The 11,746-nt window shown below is 41.5% G+C and overlaps 1 protein-coding gene across 1 annotated transcript in view; it reads right to left on the reverse strand.

The window, feature by feature from the left end:
• Positions 1-7,551: 7,551 nt before the first annotated feature.
• The window catches only part of MAP1B (microtubule associated protein 1B), an 87,002-nt gene continuing 82,807 nt past the window's right edge, over positions 7,552-11,746 (reverse strand). The window contains exons 6-7 of the mRNA XM_040622195.1: positions 9,048-9,286; positions 7,552-7,818 (exon numbers count right to left, since the gene is read on the reverse strand). Coding sequence (XP_040478129.1) covers positions 7,663-7,818; positions 9,048-9,286 — 395 coding nt within the window. The 3' untranslated portion in view covers positions 7,552-7,662. The remainder of the gene's footprint in view (positions 7,819-9,047; positions 9,287-11,746) is intronic.

Below are 11,746 nucleotides of genomic sequence, written 5' to 3' on the forward strand. Positions count from 1 at the left end.
TTAACAACTCCTCTTTGTGAATGCCCATTTCTACCTGATTTAATTCCATCTACTTTGAATAGCCCTGCAGGGCACGGATTATTACCCTCATTTTGCAGAGGAGGAAACTGAGGCTTGTGTGACTTGTCCAGGGCCACACAACTAATAAATGGGTTCATGGTGCTTGAACCCATGTTTGTCCGATTCCAAACCCACTTCCCAACAACCACACCATATAACCACTATGTCAACCTGAGACGAAGTACGTTCATTCATTCCACAAATATTTATTGAACATCTATTATGTGTCAGGCACTGTTAAAATAGTCGTTGAGGATACAGCAAGGAACAAAATAGACAAAGATCCCTTCCCTCATGGCATTTACATTCTATGGAAGGAGACAGTTAATTCATAAGTACATAATATGTCATGTGGTGATAAGTGGTAGATAATGCAAGGAAGAGGAAAAGAGAATGCTGGGTCGGGGAGGGGGGAGGTTGCAACAAACTAGGGTGGTTAGGGAAGGCCTTCCTGGAAAGATAACTTTTGACTAAAGACCCATGGGGGTGAGGGTGAGTCATGGTATTACCTGTGGAAAAGTGTGGCAAACAGAGGAACCAGCACCAGGGGCCCAGATGGAAGCCTGCCTAGAGTACCAGAGGACTAGCCAGGAGGCCAGTGTGGCTGGAGCAGAAAGTATAAGATGGAGGATAGCAGGAGATGAGGCCAGGGAGATAAGGCATGCGGGAAGGGACAGATGGTATAAGACTCCCTGGCCTGTTAATAAGGGTGCTGGCCTTCACTCTGAGATGAGAACCCATCTGAGGGCTCTGATGGCATGCTCTGACCTAATATTTTCAGAGGGTTCGTTAGTCCAGCTGTTGTGTGGTGAATGAACACGGAGGGCAGAGATGGAACACGGAAATATCGGTTGGGAGGCTGCCGCCATAATCCAAGAGAGAAATGATGGACTTAGACAGTCACAGTAAATGTAAGGAGAAGGGGTTGGACTGGAAAGAAGAGCCAGCAGATTTGGTGACAGGCCAAGATTTTTTACGAGAGCAACTGGAGTAATGTGTTCACCATTTACTGAGGTAGAAAAGCCTAGGGAGAGAAGTAGTTTGGGGAAATTGGGGATTTGTTTGGGGGCATGTTAAATTTGATTTGGGTTCTTTTACAGATCCTTATTGGCCATCCAAATGGGGCACTTAATAGACAGCTGGGTATGAATTTGGAGATCAGAGAAGTGGTATGGACCCGAGATAGCAGTTGTAAAAGTCATCAGCTTAAATCCATGAGACTACATTACAGTAACATGCAGTTTTGGTTTGAGTGGGGAGAGTCTGAGCCACAAAATGGAGCTGTGCCTATTTTTTATGGCGAGATCACCCCATGAAGCAGTCCTTATGATGCTCCATCATCTGTGAACATTGCTAGTAACACCCCCAGAATTACCCAGAATTGCTCATCTTCAAGGAACTAGGTGTGGCCAGGAGTCAATGTGCATATATGACTCCAGTGAATTTTCAAGATGCACAGCATAAAATCAAAGAGGAAACGGTGATCGGGGATGATGCAAGAGACCGAGAATTCGCGAGTGAGGAGTTTGGCAAAAGATCATTGTAGGGACACAGAGAAACATTTGGAATGAGCAATACAAGTATAAAGAGAGAGAGGTGGAGTCAGTACCTTAGCAGACCTTTGTTGATTTACCTGGAAGACAGGAAAAAAGAAACTGAAGAACGCCACCTCCAATGTCTAGAAGAGGACCAGCTGGAAGGACATTAACTCCCTCCCCATCTCAGCTGTGCCTGGGTCTGGAGGGAGTGGGATAGAAACACATGGAGAGGTTTGGGTAGGGTGAACAACTGGCAGGGCTTCCCCGGGACTGATGACCTCCTGAGACACAGGACCTGGAGAGCCAAAGCCAGGGCAGTCCCGGGCTAACGCAGATAGGCCGGCACCCTTGGTTCTGGCTAGAAAGACATCTTGGAACTGAGTAGTGCGGCAGTGGAATAGAAGATAACTTACTTCAGTGTGATAGATGTAATTAAAGTCTCTTGGCGATGATTTCCCATCCTGAGTTCTCACATGCTTAACCCTTTAATTTCTGGAGGCATTTCCAAATCCCTTCTGCTAAACAGCGACTTCTAATGGGACCAGTCAACGAAGCCCCATGGTTTTGGAGGCACACTATATGATAAAAGGAGTGTATGTAATAGAGACATCCTTATGACTCAGGACAGGCTTCAGTAGCCTTTTGAGGCCAAAGGATCATCTCTGAAGTCAGGGCCAGGTACTGGAAGTCTCTTTTGAGCCCTCTGTGGGCATACTTTTTGGCCATGTTGAGGGAATTGAGATGCCAGGGCCTCCCACTGTACACTCACCATTCTGAGCTGAGGGGGCCCCCCCAACATAGCTGCTCCTGCTCTGTTTGTGTGAGCTCCTGCCTCTACCTGGAGTTTGCGTTCTGTCCAACACATGCACACACGTGTGCACACACACACACACACACACACACACTGCAGGTCTCAGCTTAGACATCACTTCTGGTGCTTTTCCTAGGTCACCAAAGCTCACCCTTGAATTTTGGGAGCCCCTGTCACCCCAGTCAGTTTAGGGCAGCACTTATGTTTTGTTCGCCTTTATAAATCCCCACAGTATTACCCACTGCTGGGTATAGAGTGAAGGTTCAAGAATCATTTGACTAAGAGAAATTCCTTCTATTTTGAGATACTCTGTTATTTATAATCACTTCTCCTAAAACAGCTTTTAGTTCTTGGGTGGCAAGTCAAATCCACAGAGTATTATGTTAGTTATATAAGCTTATTCTGTAACTGAGCAAGAAACCCAGAGGGAGATATAGTATTAGATGTAATTACTGAACATGGTGGCTTTACAGAGCCCCAGAAAGTCAGTCTTGGGAGGGATCACCCAGTCTGACCATCCTTTCAAATCCTCTCATTTTATAGGTAAGTAAAGGAACTTCGGATGGATAAAGTGACTGAGGTCAGGCAGCCAGCCGTCTGTGGCAGAGCTAGGATTAAAACCTGTTTTTTCTTTATATAAGAAACCGTCCCAATATCCTCCTTCGTCTACATTGATCTATTTGTTCTTTTTAAGCAATAATGGTAATTATCTCTTTCCTTCACCTCCCAGTTTCTGTCCTTAGACCCCAACAGGCTCTAGGGGTGGGTTAGAAAAGATAAAGATGTAGCAGTTACCGAAATAGTACAAGGCCCTCTCTGCAGTTTGCCAAAGGCCAGGGAGCCACTGAAAAGAGCACAGACAGCCCTCATGAGTGAATGTGTTCCCCACCATGGGTGGCAAGCCCCAACTCCTGATGAGCCCAACTCGGCACACAAGACAAAGGACAGCACCGCACACACATGAACTTTTGCCACTTTTGTATTTTATTGTGGAACTGAGTTTTTTTTTTCTTTTACATCAAATATCCTCATTGGAAGAGGGGATATTGCACACAAATATCATAAAAGCACTACATATTACTTTCACTGAAAACTAATTTTCTACATTAGATATGACTGGATAGGATAGAAGTGATGCAGGATTATAAGACATAATACCATACACAGCTGCAGACTGACACAAACACCATTCAGAACAAGAGAGAGGAGTGGAGGTGCTTCTCAGCCGGGCTCAAGACCACTTCTTTCCAAGGCCGGAAAGAGAAGGGCTGCATGCAGTGCAGGTAAGCACAACTCAGGACGGCTGCACGGTGTTCTTGAAAGGGCAGCCCGGTCTTGATGCCTCATCTTGATGACTCCTGTTTGGGGAGCTCCAAACGAGTGCAGAGAAGCTGTTTATTTTTTTCCCTTCCTTTTCAGTTTTTGATGCTGCCTTTTAAATTAATAAAGTCAGATTTTTTTTTAATAGTCAATAGTTTTAATACCAGGTGAATAACCTAATTGCTTTCAAAGAAATGCTCATCCCTAGGCTGCTTTTGGTGTGTTGTTCAGTTGGTTAGAAGATAAAAGCTTACAGTTCCTTTCAAATGGAAACAAATCTTTTCTTCTAAATCTGAAGCACAAAAAAAAAAGTTATTAATCTAACTCACGATATCATTACCGAGCAAGAACCTCCTGTGACAGGTGACTAAAGAGAGGCAAGAAAAGCAATTTCAGAATCGTAGAGCAGCTCCTGAGAGCTGAAATTTGGTAATAGAGAGAAAATGGAAGGTGGTAGAATTTTCATTAGCAAATGATTGAATCTTATTAAATGAGTATTGAAAAGCGCCTAAACTGCATAAGCTATTGGAGACACTTAAAACATTCATATACACTGGGGAAACCATTCACTAGGATATGTAAGGTTTAAAAAAAATTTTTTTTGAACTCCATGGAAAATGGCATTGGGGGGGAAGGGGTCAGTCATTGTATCCAGTCCCACCACAAGACTGAGAAAGCATGCATGGGGGTTGGGTTTTGAGAAAGGGGATAGAATTCGTTAAAATTGAAAGTGGAGGATCATCTCTAACATTTAGTCTCTGTAGAATTTTGCTTAAGAATACTACCAAAAGTTCATGATCATGAGTGCCCTCTCGATGGAGTCTCATCATTTAAACAGAGTGTACATTCCTTTCACTCAAATATTCAATCTGTACAATTGGATTAAGTAATCAGTATGAATAAAGCTCCTAGAAGTCTGTGTCAATCTTCAGCCCTCACCATGAATGTACATGGTACATTGTGATGGCTGTTACTAAACTAATTGTGTACTTATGGAACTAGCAAAATTAGGTTAGTCACACAGGTAGGAAAGGTGTCTGGAAGGACAGGAGCAACCTGCAATGCAAATATTGACTTTCCTGGTATACTCAAGCTCTGTGGTCATCACTGAGAACAATGGATGGAAAAAAGGTACTGATATATTTCGTAGGAAAGAGCCAGCTGACCAGTGACAGCTTTTGTATATTTTTCCCATTAAATCCTGTAGCAAAAAAAAGAAAAGAAAAATAAAGGAGTAGGATAGAATGGGTATAATTGAAGATTCACTATAATTCTCCAAAATGTTTGTATTTTTTAAAGCAAAATAATGCATGTTAAATTTAATTTGGGAAATTGGAAAATAATCCCATCTTCTATCAAAGAAACATCTAGGAGAGGTCTGGATTTGGCAAGAAGGCTGGAAATCAGTTTCTCTTCCATGTATTACGTGGACCCAACGAACTCAACTAATCAGTAAATAATTATCATGAGTATCTTAGGTTGTCTCATAAATATGTTTGAAGTAGGTAAGTTTATACTCAAATCCATTTTTGTCACAATGAGTTTTCCATTTTGTGTGAATTTTTTGTACCCTTTATCAATGTGTCCTTAAGGACTCTAAAGAAATGGGGTAATAAATAAAAGCTGCATTTCTAGAGAAGCCTAAAAAAAATAGAATATTAATTTTTAAAAAAATTAAAACATTTGAAAAATGTAATTCACAGCATTAAGTAGACTGCATAGGTCCTCCGTGAAGGGACCCTGAAGAAGCATTGTTTAAACCCTCATAGTAGTTAGCAGTGCAAAACATACACTTACCAGACAAAAATCAACTAAAATGTTAATTTTGAAATAAATAACTAACATAGAAAATAAAATGAGGTCATTGTTCACTACTCCGTAGATGTTAAAAGTCTGCAGGAAACACAACGTGACAGAGCACAGCACAGTTGTCACTGAGAAGTTTGCCACAGCTGAACACTGGGTGCATCGATCTGCAACGTCAGTTTTAATCGTGATCTGGCTTCCAGGTTCATAGTTCAATGACGACAATGATGGAAATGATCTCTGAACTCTATGTGATGAATCGTCGGAGACGGGAATTCATTTGCTTTCAATGAATTATTTTACTTTTTTTCCAGGAAAGAAAATCCCAAAGCAAATTTTTGCCAGGGTTCTTTGAACTCATCTTGGCTCTTTTACCTCATGGTTAAAGGTCTTGAAAGAAGGATGTAGACTACCACAGGGTGACATACTTGCAAAGGCCTGGAAAAGTAGCCTACCGTGCCATTCTCCCCCACTCTCAAATAACATATATTCAGATTTTTATGTTAGGGGAATCAAGGGGTGGGAGGTATCACTATTCCTGGTAGTTATGGGTTTTAATAAATATTATTACTGCAATATCAGACTTCAATCTCACCAGAACTTCAAGAAAAATTTTTTCTTATGAAAGACTTAAAAAAAAAGACTGTCACTTGAAATTTTCTTTGCGTTTTCCTGTAAATGAAAACATTTGTTAAAAAGTTCATCTATGAAAAGTTCTCACATATCTAAAAAAAAAAAAACAAAACAAAACAAACCTCTTCTGTACACTTGTTCCCATAATTATGCTGAAAGTAATGGAAAATGTAAAAAAAAAAAAAAAAGCTAATGTAAGACAAAGGAAGGTAAATACTGTACACTTGCCGAGAACCTCTTCCACCATAAGATTCCCCGTGTTCCCAGTTCTGATCATAGAAGCCATTTCGATCTTGGAACTTGCAGTAGTAAAGAAGCTATGAAAGGCTCAACTTGTTTCGCTGAGGGGCCACAGGTGCACTGGGGTGGTATTTAACACGCATGACTCAGCATCAAACCGCTGCACCAACCAGATCAGCTTCTAGGACCCCCACACGCGCACACACTTGCTCCTTTAACTGGAGTATCTATAATCCTACACGGATGTTTTATAAACTTGCGGTCTCACGTTAAAAAATAAGTGCATCAAGTATCTTTGTACATTCAAGTCACTTTCTAAGGCAAATTGTCTACCATGTGTACTCCCAACCGCTTTGGTATTTGCTTGTTAATTGGGGTGGACTTGGGTGTTTCCGCATGCAGGTGAAGTGACTCCGAGTGGACTAACTGGGTGGACAAATGCTGGGAGCATGCCTTAGATCGATCTACTCGTATGTCTGAAGAGTCTGAGAGTTCGGAATGGGGTTCAAACCACTCGCTCATCCAGTCTGTGCTCACTACATCATGTCAGTGTGCAGCCTTCAAACTGAAGGAGCTTAATTAAGGCGTGAAAATCTCACATGCCCTCTTAACAAGTTTTTTTCTTTTTGTTTTCCTTCCAGCTAACTTGTTTTAGAAAATGAAGACCCTTTTTGATGACTCAGACTGACAAGTTGAAAACTTTGCCTATGTAGACTATAGAATACAGACTGCCTGAGAAAATGCAGCCTTCAGTGCTGGTTATTTTCTCCTCCTTACCCCACCTTGCTCTGTCTCTTTCCCTCTGGGTATCTCACCAGCACTCTCTACCATTACCTCTCCTTCTCTTGCATTCTTTTCCTTTCTCATTCTCTCTCTCCTGTGTTCTCTCTCATTGTGCGCGCGCGCTCTCTCTCTCTTTCTTTCTCTCTCTCTCTCTCTAAGACAAATGCCTCTACCTAGCAGAAGTCAGTTGGGTTTGCTAGTGCATGGTTTCCAAATGTTCAGCAGAGATGAACTGGGGTAGGTAATTTTGCAGTAACTTGAACCCTACTGTGGGAATACTGTTACTTCCCTTAGCAATCAGCAAAAACTAAGAAATATTAGTGACTTGCATCACCGTGACACAGTATAGCATTTGGCAGGTAACAGTTCAGTGACTTATTTAGATGAATTGACTTTTTAGAAAAGGTGGTTTCAAATTGAAGAATTTCTGGAAACAAAGTTCAAATCCTGTGGTGTGGCTGGCCTTGGTTTTTACAGTTCAATCTTGCATGCAGGGAAGGATTCATCTTGCATAACCACTGTGCTGCTGCTTGCTAAAACCATGATGTTGAGGTCTTGTTGTTTCTCATGGGTCTCTTGGTACCATTCCCTCATCACTTCTGAGTCATGGGTAGGGATCAGGGTTACCTGCAGGGAGACAGAAAATAGCTGGTGAAGGGCAGAGCTAGAAATCAGACGAAAAAATAGAACAATAATAAGGTATGAACCAGACCATTAAAAGAAGAAAGGGAAAGAGAAAATTTTTCTATTTTTTTCTCAAGAAATACAAAGGACTTTTCAACTTACATTTTCCAGGAATCAAAATAGAACTGCAAAAAATTAAGTTTTGCTGAGAGAGTTGAAGACTGGAACCAAAAGCAGCTCATGACCAGTCAGTTAGTTCATCTATATTCACCATCAGGTTTTCAAATATTCAGTGTTAAGTAAAGAAGGGCTTCGGTTAAGGTAGGATCGCTTGCATTTCCTCTAACACACCGGGGCAATTTTGTATGAGAGCTACTGTGTATTTAATCCAAGGAACTTTAGTCATCATTGCCATTCAATTGTTTGTAACTAATATTTCATCCTGAGAACAAAGATTTGTTATCTTTGTGTATGTGGCTGGGATGGTGGAGTGAGTGGGTGGCTGGCTGGCTGGCTGGGTGGGTACTGGTTTGAATGGTAAAAATTCCATCTAATATTCATTAGGAGGTCACTGGGTGTTTCTCATGAGATTTAATATGATTAACTAGCAAATAATTCTATTTGTTGTTATGCAAACACAGTTTACTAGGTGACTATGCAAAACCACAGGTAAAGCTGAGATAAGAAAAGATCACAGCCAAAGTAAGAGAGGTGGTTCATAGCCAGTTATGATGTTTGTGAGCTGGGAGGGTCCTGTTGGGGACCATTTTCAGTAATGCTCCTCCTGTGGGATTTCACCGGGATAGGTGCTTTTCTAAATGGCCATACGCCAGCTTTGGTCTTTTTGTGAAACACAAAGGAGTAAAAACAATTCTTTCGTAGCTCTCACATGGAAATACCATTTTGACTCATATACAAATATTCTTGGTCTATTAGGGGGAAAGGCAAGTAATCTTGGCCCCATTTTGAGGCGAGTGAATTATGCTTTAGGATGGTAAAGTTTGGCTTTCCTCCCAGACCATGGTTGTTGATGGTGCCAAGAATAATATTCTAGGCTATCTTCCACATGTGCAATCCACTTTGTCCTCGGGATATTTCACATGTGAGAGATCCATGGGGCACTTCATGCGGATCCACAATCATCACAATGGTGCCTCTTTAAACATGATTCCTTCCCTCCGCCCCTGGACACAGCTCCATGTGCAGGGCAGACACCGTCCTGGGACTCTTACCTGCATGTTGCTGCCCCACTGGGCTTTCCCTTCCAACAAGGCATCCAGGACAGCCCGGCTGGGCTCCTCAGCAGCAGGGTCATTCCCACTCACCACATAGTAGGATGACCTCACTCTCTTGAAAAATTCGACATCAACATTCTTACTATTGCTGTGATTGGGAATATAGCACAGGTCCAAATACACAGGGGGGCCTGGAGGCACAGCTGAGGGCTTGGAAGGCTTGGTGGTTCCTGGTCCTTCAGTAAATAAACAAAGAGAAAAGCCAGGGTCACAGAAATGCGAAGAGACCCACTGGTCCGGTGCTCCTTCCCTACTCATCCCCAAGAAGGTCCTGCAGGATATGCAAAGGGGGCATTGGGCATTTTTCTCTCTCCTCCAAAGGGCAGTTGGAGAAAATACAACATGGTTGCTTACCATCTCAACAGGAGAAGCAAAGAATGGGATGGTTTCCCTTTGTGGACAACCCATTAGAAAGGAAGAAGAGTTCCAAGGCCTTCCCAAAAGATGGAACTAGAGAGTAATACTCTTCCCAAAAGAGCTGCTAATGTGCATCCTAATTTGAAAAGTGATCTAAGAAACTGATTTTGAAAGTGAAAAGGAAGCCTCTGCATTTGGCAAAGCAGTTAAGCAATGTTAGTAATCCATTTTAGGATCTCATGTGACAGCAATTCTGCTCACAGCTGAATATTATACCCCACCATTTGACTTAGTAAATGGTTCAGATTTTAACCTCCTATGATCTCGAAGAACTCAGCCGTGTTCATGAACTGATGGAACACTGCCTTCTGTCCTAGCACAGTACTCTGGAAAGTGAGACATCTCTCCCTCACAAGGCTGGCTACCAAACTTGGACAAGAAGAAGGTTCAGAAAGACAAGGTTTTCTCTAGCCAATCAAGACATAGCAGATCGGGGAAAGGGGCATCTGGCTGCCAACACTCCCAGTCTAAAGTAGAAAGCCCAGGCAAAGTCAAGATTCAGATTAACCCAAAACTTTCCTGGCACCTTGTCTGATGAGATGGCTTTCTGACTTGTTCTGGCTAGAAGGTTTAAACTTTTGGGGACATTAACAGAACCGGCATTCTAAGGCAGTGGTCCTTCAGCCTAGCAGTATAATTAGCATCATCTAGCAAGCCTCATACTGATGCCCAGGCCCCACACCCCAGAGTCTGCTTCACTGAGCTCGGACAGGGCTTGGGCACCACCATCTTTTAAAAGCATCCCAGATAATGCTAATGTGCAGTTGGTTTGAGAACACTGCTGTCAAGTCATTTAAAATACTAACTGGATCCTATATACTTAATCCTCTTTCCTTTCTCCATAGGATAGTTAAAGACTGTCCCCCCCAGAGTCAAACCACCAGTGAATTCCATCAGTTGTCCAGTTTTACTTTTGGGGGAGTGATGAGAATCAGCCAAACTAATACTTGAGTAAACTGACTCATTTTAATGAATAACCAGCCGTTTCAATGAATCTGTGCTAAAAGGCCTCAAAATGTCCATATTTAGGGCTACCAAAGAATAATGACTGATAGCAGAAGTTTATCAATATACAGTTCCCACAATTAAAAATGTCCGCAATTATCCCTCGTGCGCTAAATCACTACCATCAACACCAAACGAATGTTGCTCATAGAAGCACAAACTGAGAGAACTGAAAGCAGTAGACCCAGGTTTGTTTCAAAAATCAATTAATAATGCAGTTTTGTTGTTTTAGAAGTCTATTGGAAAAGCACCTTCAAAGTAAATTCAAATGAACTTATCTTTATTTATTACTTGGCCTTAAAAATATCTCTTTAAATGACACAAAAGATGTTTTAAAAACCCCATTGTGTGGGCTAGAGTGGCTATATCTGGCAAGTTTGGTAGCAAGTTTCAGTTGGTTTTTATCTGTTTGAAAGGATTTCATGTTTTCTCCTAAGTGCAGGCCAGTTGCCAACTCTTTCAGACCAAGAGGTTAATTATCTGGTGGTTTTCCATTAGTTCTAACCGTGAACAAATTCAGTTTGTTTCCTGCATACATGTACAAAGAGGAAATGTGATGAGAACTCAGGCTTGAAATTGATCCTTCATGCTGCTTAAAGTAAAGCTTTGCAGCTATAAGTGATACTTCCTAAAATGCACAGAATTTGAGTCCCAAGGTTCATCTATCGGATTTTTCCCTAATAAATGAGGAAATGGTATTTAATTATTTTTTGCTTTACACGTTTGGGTCCATTCATATTACTTTGTGAACTGAGGTCTGAATAGCTACTTAAAGCAAATAAAAAGTATTAATGCAAATCCCTATGCTTGGTTTGAAGCAAAGAAATGAAGCTGGGCCATCAGAGATCTATTCCATTAAAAACCCAGGTCATTGCCGAGAACTTGATGAATAAGGGAATTGGGACCAAAGAAGAAATGATCAGAAGTCAGAGATCTCTCCTTTTACCAAATGAATTTCAACCTGGAATAGAATCCTGACTCTCTGTTAGTGAGACCGTGGCATAAGAGGGGGATAAGAAGAGTCTTTGATGCTTTTCTCTCAATTTTTACTAGATACGGGTCAACTGAAATTCTGATATTCATTGGCCAATAAGAAAACAGAGCATTGCCTTTCATGTGCATGTCACTCTAGACTGCCGATTTTTTTGAACTGAAAATTTTTCTAATTTTTAATTGGAAAGGTTATAACTTTAAATTTAAAAATGTTATAATTT

This window comes from Ursus maritimus, unplaced genomic scaffold (genome assembly GCF_017311325.1).
Source record: "Ursus maritimus isolate PB19 unplaced genomic scaffold, ASM1731132v1 scaffold_5, whole genome shotgun sequence".
Classification (NCBI taxonomy): Eukaryota; Metazoa; Chordata; class Mammalia; order Carnivora; family Ursidae; genus Ursus; species Ursus maritimus.